At 34.2% G+C, this 18,654-nt stretch overlaps 1 protein-coding gene across 2 annotated transcripts in view; it reads right to left on the bottom strand.

Annotated features, from left to right (window-relative positions):
* Nucleotides 1-18,654, bottom strand: part of LOC145265355 (gelsolin-like protein 2) — a 123,917-nt gene that overhangs the window by 38,580 nt on the left and 66,683 nt on the right. For both annotated transcript variants that reach the window (XM_080121127.1, XM_080121128.1), the window contains exons 3-5: nucleotides 10,083-10,163; nucleotides 6,932-7,005; nucleotides 364-438 (exon numbers count right to left, since the gene is read on the bottom strand). In XM_080121127.1, the coding sequence (XP_079977253.1) occupies nucleotides 364-438; nucleotides 6,932-7,005; nucleotides 10,083-10,163 (230 nt within the window). The remainder of the gene's footprint in view (nucleotides 1-363; nucleotides 439-6,931; nucleotides 7,006-10,082; nucleotides 10,164-18,654) is intronic.

Genomic DNA, 18,654 nt, shown 5'->3' with positions numbered 1-18,654 from the left:
AAAATATTGGGGGGGGGGGGGGGGAAATCAACCCCTCCCTGTAGAAAAGTGCCCAGTTGAGGGTGAGAAAATTAATGTTTTAATCAACTAATTAATGATCAACTTAATGGATCAACTAATTGATTAACTGTGCCTTACTGATCAACTAATTGATTAACTGTGTCAGATATATACTGGAGTCAAAACAATGAAAATTGTCTCTTATTATTATAGTCCGAATAATAATTACACGAACAACACAATTCATGATGAATTTGAACATTTGTATCCTGTTCTGTGTGAATTTCTACCACCCTTTTGTTTATTTTTATCCGATTATCACTAAAAATGCAAAAACCAAAAAATAAATCCAAATTTACTTACGTTGAGAATAATGTAGGAATCGCCATTGTAGAAGCTACCATACTCTTCAACGGGCCAGTCTGTAACTTCAAATTTCTGAAAGAAAAAAAAAAAAAAAAAAAAAAAAAAAAAATTTAAATGTATAAGTTATCTCCCTTTGAACAAATTATTTCCCTTAGTACACACGTTTTATACCAATTAAAGGCTCTGGTTTGCTGGTCTTTTTTTTTTTTTTTTTTTTTCCATGCAGAGAAAATGCAGCTCCTCAAAGAGTAGTCTGGTTTGAACAAAAATAAAAATTATCTACATCTCAAAGGAAACCTTTTTCACTGACCGATTAAAAAAAAAATAAAAAAATAGATCAAGTCATTGGCATCTGGCGATAATGTAATTTAGTGCCTCACATAAGCCCAAATGCGAGTTGATTAACAGTTTCCCTAAATTTTTTTTCCTATATTTTAACTAGCATGGCTACCTGGCGTTGCCCAGCATGTAAGAAAATAAAGTTAAAGTGTACATGTTTATTTAAAAAAAAACAATCTTTCCTCTTATCACCAGTAGTATTTCACACTAAAAGATCCTATTTACTTGCCTCCCCATGCAGGGAGAATTAGATACAAATTAGTTTAGTTTTATGTAGGGAAATGTCCAATTCCCCCAAAAGGAGCACTGGATTAAGACGACAAAAAAAAAAAAAAAAAAAAAAAAAAAAAAAAAGAAGACATTTGGGGACAGAATTAATATTATACTTTGAAAAATGTATTTCCAAAATTATACAGAGTGGTCGCTAGAAAAGTGGGAAATTTGAAGGTCAGCTTAGATCATGAAATTCGTGATTGCTACTTTTTGATTGGTTCATTTGTTGTTGAAGCTTGGATTTCTAGGTTAAGATGCTGCTGTGAAGTGCACAGACGACATTTTGAGTATCTAGGAGTATAATATAACATTTGTCTGAAAAACTTTGTAAAAATTAATCTTTGTAAAAAAAAAAAAAAAAAAAAAAAAAAAAAAAAGTTGTCTGACAAATTTCTCGCTTTTCTAGCGACCACATAATGCTATTTAAAAATGTGGGGAAGGGAGGGATCTATGGTCATCCTTGTCACTTTAATATTTACTAGCGGGGGTACCCAGCTTTGCCCGGTTGTTTGGAGGTGTGTGCGTGTAATAGGGGGGGGGTTAAAGTAAAAAATAAGCGAAGTAATAACCCTGTTTAAATATTAAAAAAAAAAAATAAAAAATAAGCGAACAAACAAAATTACTTTAAAAAAGAAATCGAAAAAACAAAAAAAAGCATAAATCAGGGAAAAAACTGAACATGTTCACAAAAAACAAAAACAAAAACAAAAACACCGCGAAAAACGAAAAAAAAAAAAATGGCATAAATAACCCTTCAATTCGTTAAAATTCCATTCCAGTTTTTTTTAAGCAACTACAAAGTAAAGAAAACCCAACCCGGTATTCCTTCGTAACTGTCTCTTGTGGGTGAGACTGCAACGGTGTTAAGTGGTGGTGGGGAAAGGAGGAATTAGAGAGAAAAGATTTTACCACTATCGATTTTAACCGATTTGGCAGTGAACTCTTACAAGAAAAATATAGGAATCTACGATTTTCGAGGAAGTGGATAGGATATAGGCCTATAACACCTCAGATATTTATTGACAGTAGTTTCAGCCAAACGGGTGTTTCTCGTGAAAGATTGGCGAGGGGGGGGGACGAGGGATTGGAGCTCAGATGAGCACCTGCCATGGAAATAACGATAAAACAAAGACAGGCTCGCAACGTCTCTTCTGTGGGAGAGAGGTTGCGAGGAAGAGAAAAGGGCATCCCCCACTAAACCACAAAGTCTATTTTGTACTCTGTCAAGGCAGGATAGGCTGTTTTTAGCAGCTCCTGCTCAGATGTGGTAGCAGTACTCCATCCTTGGACGTACTTGGCTTTTATACAGATAGAGAATTGCATCAGTAGTGAGATATCTTCTGGAGCGGTAGAAGGATCCCACCATTTTCCCAGTATCCCTCGCAACAGATTTGATGTACGTGTTCCATTTAGTAATATTGAGCAGAAATAACTTTGCTGCAAGCCGTCACTGCTATATACTAGAATAGAGTTTAAAAAACTAATCAGTTGAAATTAGATGACAAAGACAACCAACAGCTACACTAAAAGGTTGTAAGGAAACTTGAATTCTGTCAGTTTTATTTATGAATGTTGGCAACCTTCATAGGATCGCTCCAATTTTATTTTTTACTGTTATTTCAACTCAAATAAAGCGCAGTGTACCTGATGCAAGAAGCTACTAATAGAGGCCAAATTTGCAGGGATACTATGTAGAGAGAAGCAGCAAGATATTTGTTGACATTACATTGACTTTCGCATGTTAGTCCAGTTAGGGGGAGCAGAGACCCGAGAGGGAATTCCAAAGTCTAGCAGTTCGAAGAAAGAATGTTTGAATAGGTTTTCCAGCATCTATGGATCTCTGCAGTGTAGAGGGTGGGATTTTGCTGTTTTCCGAGTTAGTCGGGGTGGGGCCAGATTTACACAGGGGGGAACAAGTGCTTTGCATTCGTCAGAGCACATTCCATTAAAATACTTGTAAAACAAGCACAGAGATGCTACGTTTTGGTGATGGGACAGAGGTCAGAGTTTGGTTGCTAGTGCAGAACCTATCCGGTTGGCATTTTTTTTTTTTTTTTAACCCTCTCTAGGTTTGGTTTTACAGCATATCAACCTTTGTTTAGTTATTTAATGCCAAATTCCATTTTTTTTTTTTTTTTTTTGTGGATTAGATAATTTATTCAGTAAGTCAAGTCAGCCTTTGATGTGCTTTTTTTATTTTTTATTTTTTTTTTTGGAACCCTGTCTAGAACAGAGATTAGTGACAGCTGACTAGCTGAAACCACTATCAATTTTTCCACTCTTTATCTGTGCTTAAACCTAAAACGTAGATTCCATGAACAAAGCTTCTTTCTTAGAACTGACCGCCTGTGGAACTGTTCTCTTTTCCTGCTTTCCAACCGACTACAATATGGTCATCTTCAAGTTCAACGTAAACAAATTCTTGAGGAGCCATTCTCTTGAGTAATCCAATTTACCAGATTTCCACCACTAATAATAAAGACATTTTCCCCCCATTGACTACTGTACAATTATTAACCCTTATCCTCGAGTGGCCTCTGAGCCTTGATAAGTGGTGACTCATTTGTAAAAAAAAAAAAAAAAAACAAAAAAAAAAATGAACCAGCCCAGACGTGGCACCAATACTCCATGCATGGGCGAATAGTGACTTTGCTAGGTTACTCACAACCGAGAGTATCCTGTACGTCTACGGAGTAGCCTTAGCAATTACCTCAAGTAATTGTTCCAAACGAGGTTACCTGTGAATGTAGTATTGAGGAACTTTCAAGTAGTTTACCATTAGCAGGTTTAGTATGTTTTGGTGTGGCCGATTCCGTGTCAAATTAACGCTTCGTCGCCATAGTCAAAAGTTTGTTTTTTTAATATATTTTTAAAATTCAATAAAATGAAGATATTTTGCTTTGAATAAAATTGAAAAATCAAAATTCAAGTAAAACTTCGTCAATGAGAGATTTCCAAGTTTTTCTTAAAACTTGATTTTAAAGTTTTTAGTTGTTGAAAAATTAAAATAACAAAAAAGTTTGAAAAAAAAAAAAAAAAAAAAAAAATGTATTTTTCTTAAAAACACTTTAAATTACTATTTTTATATTGTTTTCAATTTTTTTTAAACAAAATATCTATAAAAATGTGACTGGTGTGGTTGACGTTGAATTGCCCCCTCCATTAAATAAGCCCCAAAGTAACATCTCATTCCCATTAACAATGGCTATCAGTGATTGAGATGATTCCTTGTAATTATTAAAAGGAAAGAAACTTAGTTTTGGCAGCAGTGAATGTTACCGTTCATTTAGAACTACAGACTAGAAGTATTCCTTTAACCATTTCCTTAGATATGTATTCGTTTGTTTCCTCAGTCTTATAGAACCAAGTCAAAAAAAAAAAAAAAAAAAAAAAAAAAAAAATAGCCAGTCAGAAAGTTAAATTCATATGAACTTATTAATCGCCACACATGCACAAAAGAATGCATGCAAGATGGGATGGGAGGAGAAAAATGGTCGGCCATTATTTATTTTTTTTGAAGAAAGAGTTTAAGAATTTACCCTTGGGTAGAACAAACGATTATTGTCTACGAAAGTGAATAGTTCTTGTTGCAGCTTAAGTGATTACATATGAAGGCCACCCATCCTATAAACACCCCCTCCAATTACTTTAAATAGCCGAGAATAAAATATACAATACAACTAAAGCAATTATTAGTTCCACAAAATTAGTATTTAAAAAAAAAATATATATATATATATATATATATATATATATATATATATATATATATTCTAAGTAGAATAAAATTTATTGACAGTATTCGAGCTAAACGAGACATATTGCAACTAATTGGTTGGTTTGTTGCTTTACAGTGTATCAACTGTTTAGGTTATTTAATGTCAAATCCAGTGATTTTGAAGAAAAAGTTTTTAATAGAATATGTTTTTTCTTCAAGTTAATTTCTATTTAACTTATAGTTAGGATCCTAACAGGTACTACCACTCTGGGTCAGAGTGAACCTGGGAGCAATGGCAATTAAGGGGTGGCTCCACACTCCCCAAAGCCCGCAAGCTGGGGCCTCACCATCAGATAGTTTAACGTCATATCCAGGACCTATTGCAACTGAAGTGCATGTGCTTTACTGTGGTAGGTGCATGGTCGGTTGGTTTTGTTTAATAATTCCCCCACTATATCTGTGCCTAAATCAAAACGCGGATTCCATGAGCAAAGCTTCTTTCTTAGAACTGCACGCCTGTGGAACTGTTCCGTCTGCCTGCTTCCCACCGGACTACAACTTGGATGTCTTCAAGTCCAACGTTAACAAATTCCTAATGAACCGCCCCCTTAAGTAAACACTTCAAATCTCCACACTAACGTAATGTACTTGCAATAACCCTTATCCCTGAGTGGCTTCCGGGCCTTGATAAGTGGTGATCACAAAAAAAAAAAAAAAAAAAAAAAAAAAAAAAAAAAAACACTTTGGGTTAATAAATGCCAAATTCAGTAGTTTTGAACAGAGTTTTTTATCCTTCAAATTCTTTATATCCTCAAATATTCATCCATGGTATTTGGTTTTGGTTGTTTTTTTTTATATTGGCTTTTCACCCCAAACAAGGCAGATTGCCACTTTGATGTAGAGGGGCTACTATCTAGGATATAATTTGTAAGGATACTAAGTAGGGTTGGTTGTTTTTGTTTTATGGTATATCAACCCTTTTCAGGCTATTTAATGCCGAATCCAGTTATTTTGAATAAAATCTTTTTAATAGAATTTTTTTTTTTTTTTTCAGTCGGTTTCTATTTAACTCATAATTGGGACCCTAACAGGTACTACCACTCCTGGTCAGAGCAGACCTGGGAGCAATGGCAATTAAAGGGTGTCTCCACACTCCCCAAAGCCCGCAAGCTGGGGCCTCACCATAGGTGATAGTTTAAGGTCATATCCAGGATCACTAAGTAGGGAGTTGAGCAGCAAGATGTCTACATTACATGTGAACTTCTGCATGCCAGTACAGTCAAGGGAAGTAGGAATGCTGAAGGGAATTTCAAAGTCTCGCAATCCTCGGGGAAAAAAAAACTGTTCGAGTAGAAGGCTTTCTGGCATCTGGGGATCTCTGTAAAGGTGGGGTTTTTCTGCTTGTCAAGTTTGTCGGGGGTATTTATGTCTAGGGGGTACCAGGGCTTTTAGTTTAGAGCATCTATTAAAATACTTGTAAAACAAGTAGAGAGATGCAATATTTTGTCGATAGGACGGAGGTTGAAGCCTAGCTGACAATTCAGGACCTATCAGCTTGGCAACTCTTGAACTCTGTCCCGAGAGGACTTTGCAGAACATGATTAAGTTAAAAAAAAAAAACAAAAAAAAAAAAACAAAATGGTGCATTTTAGGTGAGGCAGTCGATATCTTCAGACAGGCTGATCTAGTAGCACAAAATTCTCTAACAAGTGTTATCACTTGGCCCAAGTGGACCTTGAACAATGTTATATAAGGAACAAATTCACATTTCCCCACAGCTCTCAAATGGGGGCGGTCACCACAGGAAGTAGTTTTAGGTCATACCCATGGTCCTGTGTGGAACTAGGCTCAAGATATTTTCTGGAATATAACATGTATCTGTGAGCACTTTATAAATAACCGTGTCTGTGCCTTAAACTTCAGAGTTGACTTGTTTTCTGTCCTGAGCAGGTCACACTCCTTATCACCTAAAAATTTTAAAAAGTATTAAGTCCTTGAGACAACCTATTTGCAAACAAAGAGAAAATCTTTTGGGACTTAATAGTTCCTATTTGATTCTCCCCCCCCCCATTTATACCGCTATATTTCCATCTTTTTCTTAATCATTCACCTCAATTTTAGCGAAACCTGTCCGCTAGCTTTTTATATTTTATCATGAATAAAATTGGTCTGTACATAGCCATCATTAAATTCTGTAGCACAAAAAAAAAAAAAAAAAAAAAAAAAAAAACTTACGACAATCCTCCAGATTTTCAGTCCTACTTCCTGGCCTGCACCTTCCCAGGCAGGTTCGGTTTGAGCAGATTCCTCTGAAAAATAGTTACGTTTGGTTCAATTTAATTAAAAAAAAAAAAAAAAAAAAAAAAAAAAAAATTATATATATATATATATATATATATATATATATATATATATATATATATATATATATATACACACACACACACACACACACACAGCTCCCCATGTGGGGGTACCAAATTGGTTAAAAGGGAAAATTATTCCCAGCTCGCATTTAGATAAAAATGCACTTTCGTAAATAATTGAATCCATTCAAAACATCGCTAAAACCAAAACAAAATATATATATATATATATATATATAAATAAAGAAAAGCCTTTGATGTCCATGTATGTCATTTCAAGTCATGAAAATTGGTCAAATAGTTTAAGAAAAACATTTTTATGCTTTTTAGCGATTAAGTTTGATTTTGAATACAAACAATCTTGGTAGTCGAATAGAGTTGTCGCCCTTGAATTTTAACACATTCTAAGAAAAAAATAGGAGGGGGGGTGTGCAAATTTCAGCCAGTCTTGCTTTGTCATAAAATTTGATTCTTGATTAAAAATTAAAAACTACTAGATCAACCCGATTTTTGGAATATAACATCTTCGTTCTGTGATAAATATGTGCATCATAAAATTTCTTTTTGACACTTGTGCACTATTGTGACGTAACTACTTTTTTTGGTTTTCAGTTTGGAGAGTGCATGGGCAAGGGACAGCAACTGTCAACAATAAATGCAAAAGTTTTTGTTGCGACTTTATTGAATAAAAATAAATTCAAGAAAATAAATGTTTTCCATAAAAGTAAAAATGCTGAAATTTTAATGAAATTTTACTACCGGGTGGTAGGGGTAACTTTGCCCGGTTGTAAAATACCCTTAAACATTAATTTATTTTTATTTCGGACTATTAGTCTCATCTTTATTAGTTGTTTTTTGATCTTTGTATTGGTTTGGATTTAAACCGCTATCTTCAGACAATGCTCATCTGGAATCTGAAGATAGCGGTTTCAATCCCACCCAAAGCGTGCCAGAGGTTAATTGGTCAAAATGTGGTGAGACGACAACAACTACGGATGGCAGTGATGGCTGAGAATGCAGTTAGGAGATTCAAAGTTCCTATCCGTCGCGGTTACCACAAGAAACGTTGTGAATAAACAAACCAATAAAAAGATAAAAAAAAAAACAACTAATAAAGATGAGACTAATAGTCCGAAATAAAAATAAATTAATATATAATGCTCATCTCAAAAAATGAATTCCAATTAAGGAATAATATATATATATATATATATATATATACCCTTAAACATATTTTGATTAATCCAGATTTTATATATTATAAAGTTATGATTTCAAAAGTAAAAAAGTATTTGGGTGCCATCAGCTAGAATCGAACCGAAAGGAAAACTGTAGCATTCAAAGCTGGTGACGTTACCACTGTACACCAGTGTCAAGCATATGAATTGATTAAAAATAAACTAAGATGAATGTACAAAATGTATAACAATTTAATTTGGACCCCCTTAAAAACTATTTAGCTAAAAACCTATAAAAGAACACTTCATAAAACATCCAATCATTTGAGGCCCCTAGCACCGTTCTGCAACTTTTATTTTTATTTTATTTTTTTACAGTGATCACCACTTATCAAGGCCCGGAAGCAACTCAGGGATAAGGGTTATTGCAAGTACATTACGTTCTATCTAGTTTTGGAAGAGATAGAGTTTGAAAATATGGTTTGGTTGGTTTTTGTTTTACGGCATATCAACCCTTTTCGGGTTATTTAATGCCGAATCCAAAGATGTCAGAAATTTTTTTTTTAATAATAGAATATATTTGTTGTTTTCACGTCGGTTTCTATTCAACCCATAGTTGGGACCCTAACAGGTACTACCACTCCGGGTCAGAGTGGACCTGGGAGCAATGGTAATTAAAGGGTGGCTCCACACTCCTCAAAACCCACAAGCTGGGGCCTCACCACTGAATATAGTTTAAGGTCATATCCAGGACCCCCCCCATTGAGGGACTTTTACCCTCTGCAGGGGGGGGGGGCAGTCGGCATATTCTAATGCCCCACCAACAGGGCCATTGAAAATATGGAAACAGCCTTTTATATATTAGATAAAAAGTGTGATGTAAATAAACTTAAATTTTCGTAAAAAATGTCGAAATTATGAAGTTTAATCAAATGTGCAAGTTTTTATTTATGGGGAATATTGTTATAACTGGTCCTGAAATGGCACTTTTTTGCCATTGCTATGCATTCTCCAATTCTGGAAACCAAAAATGTGGTTCCTCTGCAGTAGTGTACAAGTGCTGATTTTTTTTTTTTTTTTAAATTTATTTTATTTATTTTTTTAAATTTATTTTAGTTATTTTTTTAAATTTATTTTAGTTATTTTTTTAAATTTATTTTAGTTATTTTTTTAAATTTATTTTAGTTATTTTTTTAAATTTATTTTAGTTATTTTTTTAAATTTATTTTAGTTATTTTTTTAAATTTATTTTAGTTATTTTTTTAAATTTATTTTAGTTATTTTTTTAAATTTATTTTAGTTATTTTTTTAAATTTATTTTAGTTATTTTTTTAAATTTATTTTAGTTATTTTTTTAAATTTATTTTAGTTATTTTTTTAAATTTATTTTAGTTATTTTTTTAAATTTATTTTAGTTATTTTTTTAAATTTATTTTAGTTATTTTTTTAAATTTATTTTAGTTATTTTTTTAAATTTATTTTAGTTATTTTTTTAAATTTATTTTAGTTATTTTTTTAAATTTATTTTAGTTATTTTTTTAAATTTATTTTAGTTATTTTTTTAAATTTATTTTAGTTATTTTTTTAAATTTATTTTAGTTATTTTTTTAAATTTATTTTAGTTATTTTTTTAAATTTATTTTAGTTATTTTTTTTTAATTTATTTTAGTTATTTTTTTTTAATTTATTTTATTTATTTTTTTTTTAAAATTGGAATTTAAAAAAACGCTGCATAGATCACTTCGAATATCTTGACTAATGAAATTAGTGACTGCAAGATATGCTCAAATTTGGGGCCCATACAAACAAAAAAATAAAAGGTAAGAAAAACAAAAGCTTCACTTTTAACTTGTCTCTCCAGGTCAGAGCCAAATAAGGCCATATTGGAATCTTTCCAGTTATATTTCTTGGCTTTCACAAGTCCTGGAAAAAAAAATAAAAAAGATAGATAAGATAAAAAAAAAAAAAAAAAAAAAAAAAAATACAATTTAGAATAAAATCAAATCATTAGAATATTTAGATTTTCATATACAAAATAGAACTTGCTAAAAAAAAAAAGTCCAGATTCCCTGCTAAATGAAATTTGATGTATGAAAAAAACATCGTACACCAAAATTCATGTAAATTAATAAAGTAATTTTATTTTGAAATAAAGATTTATGGCTAAACTATGAGCAACGATCTTGTGTCGCCATCTTGAAAACAGTTTTAAGGAACAAGGGAGATAACTGCAAAGAAATTCAACTTATTTTAAAAAGCCATCCTTAACATGGAGATAATTTTTATAAAAATAAAACTCAATTCGTGAATATTCATTCATTTAATTGGCAAAGAATAAACGCACAAACGATTGCCACTCATAAGGGGGAAAAAAGTCAGTGAAGGGGCTATGTACAAAGAGAAACTATACATGGGGAAACTGAAGGTCCGACCAGCACCTGTCCAAGGCCACCTTTAAGCCCTGTAGTGTGGACTGATTTACAATCTAATTGGGTAGCTGGTTCCATGGATATGCAACTCGAACTGAGAACGCTGCTTGGCATCTCCAGAACTAATTTGATGGTTGATTATAGTTAATAATCAAATTAAAAAAAAAAAAAAATCTTATTTGTTTAAAATAAGATTCACACTGGAAGTCATACCAACACTTGACAAATTCAAAAAAGATGTTTAATTTTAACAGACATTGAAAGACATGTCATTCTTATTTACCTTTTGACTGTGTGTGTGTGTGTGTGTGTGTGTGTGTGTGTGTGTGTGTGTGTGTGTATACACACACAAAGGGAGATAACTCCAAGTTACTCAAAAGCTTGGCAGTAGCCGTTAAAGCATGTATGCAAATTAGCAAGTGTGTGCTAGCTTCGCCACAAGAGAAAAATACATGTGCCTGAGAGGAAAAGCAAAGTGCATGCTGGGAAAGATAGGCGTGTAAATACGAGGACGAGAAAGGTATCGGGGTAGACAGACTTTTAAAAAAGCCCATTTGAAGGAACTATGAATAAACGCAGAAGCCGATTTGTTTGTTTCTTGGTGGTAGTACCATACAGCGTGTGGGTCTGAGAGGTTTGACGTGTAACAATACAATTAAAAATTGACGGCCACATTACACGAAAATTTGTTTTTAATCTCATTTATATATATATATATATATATATATATATACATACTAGTGAGGGGTACCCGGCGTTGCCCTGGTGTTTGGAGGTGTGTGTGGAAACTCCGGGGGTGGGGGTGGGTTAAAAAACAAAAAAGTAAGTATGAGGATCGAACCCGAACCGTTGAGGCAAACTTGTAAATTAAAGTGTGGAAAAAGTTCGACGTTAACCATTGCCCTACCGCGACATGCTAACGGAAACACGTTTGAATTTAATTACTTGGATTTAGCAGGTGCTCCTTTTAAAGAGTTAATGAGGTCAAGTTTGACTGCAGGATTTCATTTACTGCTGATCGCTTATCCCCCCCCCCAAGATGTTATAGGAAAAAGACTAACCCACATGCGGCGAGCGACAAATGTTGAATATTTATCTTCCCAAAATCGAGCAAATTAAATAGACAGCGAGCTTCGTTGTTAACTGTGAGATATTACGATTTATATGGGATATAAAAAGTTTTTAAAAGTTGTGAAGCGACCGACCGCTTCTCTGAAAAAAGCCTTTTGTAGACGCACAGAAAAAGCGAACATACATACATTTTCGCTTTTATATATATCGACAAAAAGGGGCGCGTGCATTTTCGTATGTCCAGCAAAAGCCTTTTTTCACGGGGAGGAGGGTTCAAGGGGGGGGAGGGGATGTTACTATTTCTTAGAACATTTTATGTATACTCCCTAGATTGTAATATCTACAATTTGTGAACGAAAGTCATCTGTAGATATAGTTTGATCAACTTTTATAAAATTCCCGCTGTTAAAATTAGAACACTTTCAATCCTTTCCCTTCCTGGCCGACCGATACAATGTCACCGTTTTCTTTCATTTTCTTTTCCGCCTTCACGTCAAGGCTTCAGGTTCGAGCTTGCATGCCTACAACTTGCTTTTTCTCCACACACAAACACCTGGGCAATGCCGAATACCCCCACTAGTCTATTATATAAAAGGAAAAATGTGCGCGCACATTTGAGAATGTCTAAGAAAGGCTTTTTTTCTCTGGGCTTCTCGCGTCCGTTACGTTTATGGAGAAGGTCCCTAGATTATATTTCCAATTCGAAAACGGACGTCGTCTCGACCTTTATTATTAACAAATTCCCTCCATCCTGTCCTTTCCAGTGTTTGTCTTTCATATAAATAGAGTGAAACTGATTGTAGCAAAGTCAACCTCCTCGCCTTCAGAGTCACAACGTCTTGAAGACAATCAGCTTTGATAAATGCGGGGGAAACCCTTCATATCAGACAATTGCTATTCATTTGGACACTGCCAGAGTTCTGCATTTTTTTTTTTTTTTTGGGGGGGGGGAGCTGGTTTTTCCCAAACATCATGGGAAACAAGTACGTCAGAAAGCTGAAAGCTTAACTGGCTCACAGCCAGATGTTCATTTCTTCACTTAATTAACAACTCGTTTCTTTTTCATCGCTTTACACTTCCGCTCTCCGGTTTTCTTTCATCTTTTCCATCACGGGTTTAAGCCTGCCTGTCTACTAACACTAATTTTTTTTCACACCTACAACCATCCGTGCAACACCGGACACCCCTGCTAGTATATATTAAGTATATTGGAGGTGTTCAGTCAATTTTTTTTTTTTTTTTTTTTTTTTTTTTTTTTTGAGTGGGAGGATTCACAGAAATTTTTAATATATTCTTTAAGAAAATACATAACATGTTTATGAAAAGCATAAATTATTAAATTAAAGTACAGGAACAAATTGTTTTTTTTTTTTCCAAGAAAATTTTGTTTTGAATTCTTTGCTATGGTCACCAGACCAGATTTCTCTTTTACCAAGCATGCGACTTCAAACCTTCGACCAATTAGCTTCACATTTTCTTTTATCAAAAATCTGTAAGTCATTCGGTTTTTTATATCCTCGCCAAGATGTCTTATTTTTAGGATTCATTCTTCCACTTATTATATGCTAAAAATAATAATGATCTGCAAAATAGAAATTTTCAGTTAAACTTGACCCAAATTCATAGAAAAACATTGAAAAATCGATTTCTTCTTTCTTTCACTCTTGGCCCATTTTTTTTTTTTTTTGCTCATGATTGTGTATGTTTATATATAAGCGTGTATGTGTTTATATGCTAAAATATTGAGTTTTTGGTCTTTTAATAAACTGTTTATGAATGTGAGAAAAGGAAACCACTAAGGAAATAGCTGGGAAGAATGACACCGACGTTCTTAACACTGATCAACGACGTCATAGTCCCAACCCATGTCATGCACTGATATTTTAGGCTTGCCACATACTTGATCTTAAAAAACAAAAACAAAAAATCAACACTATGAAGCTATAACTAGATCAAGCCTAACTTCCGGAGGATTGGTTTCATAATTTCTGGGATGAACGACTTATTATCTCTAGCAAAACAAACATGAGGGGCATTACAAAAGCAATGTCTATTTTTTCGTCCGAATGGATCAGAGGGGGATCGCAAATTGCATTAAGATGACTGAACTTATGCATTCATAACTGGAAAGTTTTATCTTTGAAGCTATTAAAGACGTGAGACTAAGAAAGCACCCTTCGTTATGGACGTGCGTAGAAGCAGAGATGCATCAACGAATTCCTGAAAAACGTGTAACAAAAAAAAATAAATAAAAAAAAATAAAAATGAATAAATTCTGGAGCGCAAAAAAGGTCACTCGTTTTAATGGTAAAAAATCTTTGTAGCTCTTCAACTTTTGAGTTAATAGGATATACTCCTGGAACAACTCTTATAAACACTGTTGGGACAATCGGACCAGGAATTCAAAAAATTAATGCCTATTTTCCAACATCTAAGTAAATCGCGATATATCCAGACAGCTGGCGAGATGGTAAGGGTTTAGGCGCATTACCGTTGGGTCCCGATTTCGAATCTCGCTAGATACAGCCATTCTGATGAGTCGTAGACGACGAAACGTGTCAGTAGATAATTACATTTTAAATATATATATATATATATTATATATATATATATATATATATATATAAAATAATTATATATAATATATTACACACGCGTATCTCCACAAGTCCAACATTCTTGTGAAACAAGCAGCGTATTTGTTTTCTGTCTGTAATGACCATATAAGGGCAAAGGAAAGAGACTCTTCTGCCAAGGAAGATTAATAAACCAACACCCAAAGGTTCAGCATTTTTTTTTTTCTGAAGAGGAAGACAGAATCCATTAGGCAAATACTACAAAGGAGGAAGCTGAAATTAAGAACGTCTACTCTATTACGAGGAAAACAGAACCGCTTACCTCGAACGAAACTTTCCATTTTGGAAAAAAATAGAAAAAAAAAAAAAAAAAAAAAGAAAGATTTTTAGCAAGAAGTAAAATCCTTACTATCAAACGAGAAATCTCTATGGTTACTTTAATAACAAAAAAACTTTATTCATTCACTTTTTTTGAATGAATGAAAAATAGGTTCTTTAATTAGTTATAAATATTCGCCTCGTCTGATAGTAAAAAAAAAAAAAAAAAAAAAAAAGGGGTGGGCGTGGTCTTTGAGGAAGATTACAACTAAATAGTAAATTGAGCTTTACAACTAGAGTGATGGGAGCAAAGTGTAGGATCTGTTCTGATACTACACTTCACCTTTTCAGACCTCGGTCAGTGAATGCGAAATCCTTCTAGATTGAGACAATTTTTATTTTTGTTCCTATTAAGAGTGCCCCTTTTTTGGAGGGAGGGAGCTGGATTTTTCCCCCACATTAAAACCCGATCTTGCGTCTACCCGCCCTCGTGGGGAGGAAGTAAATAGGAACAATTAGAGTTATAAATTAGTGTTTTTTAGCCATTCGAAAACATTTTAGACATTCGAAAACATTTTAGACAAGAAAACGAAGTAAAATTTCTCAAGATGCCACGCCAAGAATATTCAATGGAAAACTTTCTACAGATGCAAGTAAGTTAAGATATTTAAGTTTCCAAAATATTTTTAATTGAAAAAAATTTTTTTTAATAGGATTAGGAATTTAAACAAAATATAAAGACTTTTTTTTTTTAAATCATAAAAACAACTAATATTTAAATAATATAAGAAGGCTTTTTAAAATCATAAAAACTAATATCATTTCAATAATATAAAAAGACTTTAAATCATAAAAACTAATATAATTTAAATAAGGTTATTTGCAATCTAACCTTTTTTCATAAAAAAAAAAAAAAATCATGCCTAACAGGGCCTTGGAGGAGGGGTGGGGAGCAGAGAGCAGAGTGTTCTATAGGGTAGTACTGTCAAGGAAGCAAAATACAAGGAGAGAATTCCCAAGTCTAGCAGTCAGAGGTAAAAAAATGAAATAAAATACAAAATACTAGAAGTCTTTGCGGTATCTTGAAGCCTCATTGAAAGGGTGGATTTTTGCTGCTTGCTAGATTTGTCGGAAGTTTTGTTTTTACTAGTAAGTCGCCACTTATTCAAGGCCCAAATGCCACTCGAGGATAAGGGTAAATGAATGTACGGTGATAATGCAATCGTTTAATGGTGTAGAACTTAAATTAATTAAGGGGGCAGCTTACGAGAAGTTGTTTACATTAGACTTTGATGTTACCATGTTGTAATTGACCAGGAAGCAGGCCAGTGGTAAAGTGTTCCACAGGCGGGCAGTCCTAGAAAAGAAGCTTTGTTCATGGAATGTATTTAGCTTTAGGTATAGATAGAGAATGGGGAAAATTGTTGATAATGGTTGTAGCTAGTGCAGTCAGGTGCATTTTTATGAAATTTTGGAAGTGGTGGGGGGGGCATACCGTGGAGCTCAGACAAGCACTTGCTATGAAAATAACGATAGAGCAGAGACAAGCTTACAACCTCTCTTCCATGTGCAAAGGGTTGCAAGGATAACGCAAAGAACATCACCTACTAGATTTTGAAGCTGGTTTTGCACGAGGGTGCGCAAAGCAGTTTCTGCCCAGATGTGGAAGCAGTACTTCATTTTAGGACATACTTGGCTCCTATTCAGATAAAAGATTGCATTGGAAGCAAGAGCTTCTTGAGCGATAGAATGATCCAACTTTTTTCCCAGCAATCATGGCAACAGATGTGCACGTTCCATTTCAGATCAGGAGTGAAGGTTAGTCCCAGAAGCTTGTTAAAACATGGTGCTTTCAAGACGAAAGCCATTCATTTCTATTGATGCCAGAGGAGGGGGGGGTCAGAGCGATTATAAGAAGAGAGAAGCTTGGTTTTAGATAAAAAAAAAAAAAAAAAAAAAAAAAAAAAAAAAAAAAAAACAGTCACCTCTCCCATTGTACCACGTGAGAGAGAGAGAATCGGAAAGATTCTTGTCATTTCTCAACAAAGGCTTCGTTTCTAGAGCTATAGCTCTAGACATATCAAAGGCTTTTGATAGGGGTATGGCATAAAGGTCTACTTCACAAGATTTCCAGCTCTTCCATAGCTGGAAATGTCCTCAATTAGTAAATCCTTTCTCTGATAGGCTTATCAGAGTAGTCGTCGATGGGCAGAAACCAGAAGCTCATAGTATAAATGCTGGCATCCTTCAGGGTTCCATCCTAGGCTCAACTCTTGATCTTCAATAGTCTCCCAAATCACATTCTTAGCCGTTTATGCAAACGACACCACAATCTATGGCAACACCTCAAAAAGGTTGGCAATGACCAAGATCTTTCCGATTCTCTTTTCAGATCTTGAGCATGTGATGCAATGGGGAAAAGGTGGTTGGTTAATTCTGATACAAAGCCTACCTAAGAGCACTGCCAGGCACATAATGTATCTGTGCAAAATTTCATAAAAATTTGAGATTTTTTCAAGTCCATAGAGAACGAACTCAAGATTCCTTTTAAATAATGGATTTGATTGTTTTTGTTTTACGGCATATCAACCCTTTTCAGGTTATTTAATGCCAAATCCAAAGATTTAAGAAAAATTTTTTAATAGAATATATTTATTTTCAAGTCGGTTTCTATTTAACCCATAGTTGGGACCCTAACAGGTACTACCACTCTGGGTCAGAGTGGACCTGGGAGCAATGGCAATTAAAGGGTGGCTCCACACTCCCCAAAGCCCGTAAGCTAGGGCCTCACCACTGGATATAGTTTAAGGTCATATCCAGGACCTAAATAATGGAAGACATAGGTATGTTTAGACAAAATGTTTTCATTTATTCAGATACTAGCTGGTTGTCCGGTCATACAATACGCTTAATCATGATATTTTAATTTATGCAGATTGTGTATGTATTATTACAGAATCAATCCTCTATTGATTATATATATATATATATACTAGCATTTCAGCCCGGCGTTGCCCGAGTGTTTGGAGGTGTATGTTGAAAAAAAAAAAAAAAAAAAAAAAGGGACAATTTTTTAACTGACTCCTATTATGACCCCTTGGGGCTCAAATAAAGTTATTAAGTTAAATCCATGTGCAAGGAACCTATATCTAAAATTTCAAGTGTTTAGAACCAAAATTGGCGGAGGAGTTTGGTATAGTTCTCAAAAGGTCAAATCGTTGAACTTCGACCTCTTAACAGCCAAATTTCTGGCCAAAAACGGATTACAAAGATTTTCCCAAATCCCAGTACCCTGTATATCAAATTTCGAGTCTGTAGACTGAAAATTGACAGTTAATGCGTTGGGAAATGTACACAGGCACGTTCACTTTTACAGATATATAGGTTATGAGAAATTTGCTCGGACTAATTTGCAAAAAATAAAATAAATGTTCAAATGTTGTGTAGTCGGGCTAGGGGTTCATCTCGCGATACACATAACGAGGGAATCAAAACAATGGATGATAATGACATTCTGAGCCGTGCAAGATGCGGATTCATTATTGAAGGAATGTGTAATACTGTTCTTTTACATTAAAAGGAAGATACTTCAGTTATGATGGAGGAGGGGACAGACAATGCTTGGAGGGGGTTATACAAAGTTTGTTTATGATGATAGATAAAACACATTTACCTTCAGTTGTAATGACACGAAGACAAACAGTTACAAAACATAGATGGTGATTCTTTATTCATCAGCCGGCTGATTAAGGACTCAGGAATTCAAGCTTGTATGGCTACATGGTCTCTTACCCGCTTCGCTTCTAAGGGCATCAGCTTCACTAAGTCGCTGTTCGACTCGTCCGACTATCACTCCCTAACTTCAAACCCCATCCCAATATATTGAGAATTTCCTTTATGACGTCAGAGGTGTGGTCAACCAATGTGACTATCTCATTTCAATTTACCCATGCCCTTTGCACATGTATACACACCTCTGATAAAAAGAAATCCGTAAATTAAATTGCATCATTTAACCTA

Source organism: Euprymna scolopes, chromosome 40 (genome assembly GCF_053919585.1).
Source record: "Euprymna scolopes isolate OS-2025 chromosome 40, ASM5391958v1, whole genome shotgun sequence".
NCBI lineage: Eukaryota > Metazoa > Mollusca > Cephalopoda > Sepiida > Sepiolidae > Euprymna > Euprymna scolopes.
This window is presented reverse-complemented; position numbering and strand designations above follow the sequence as displayed.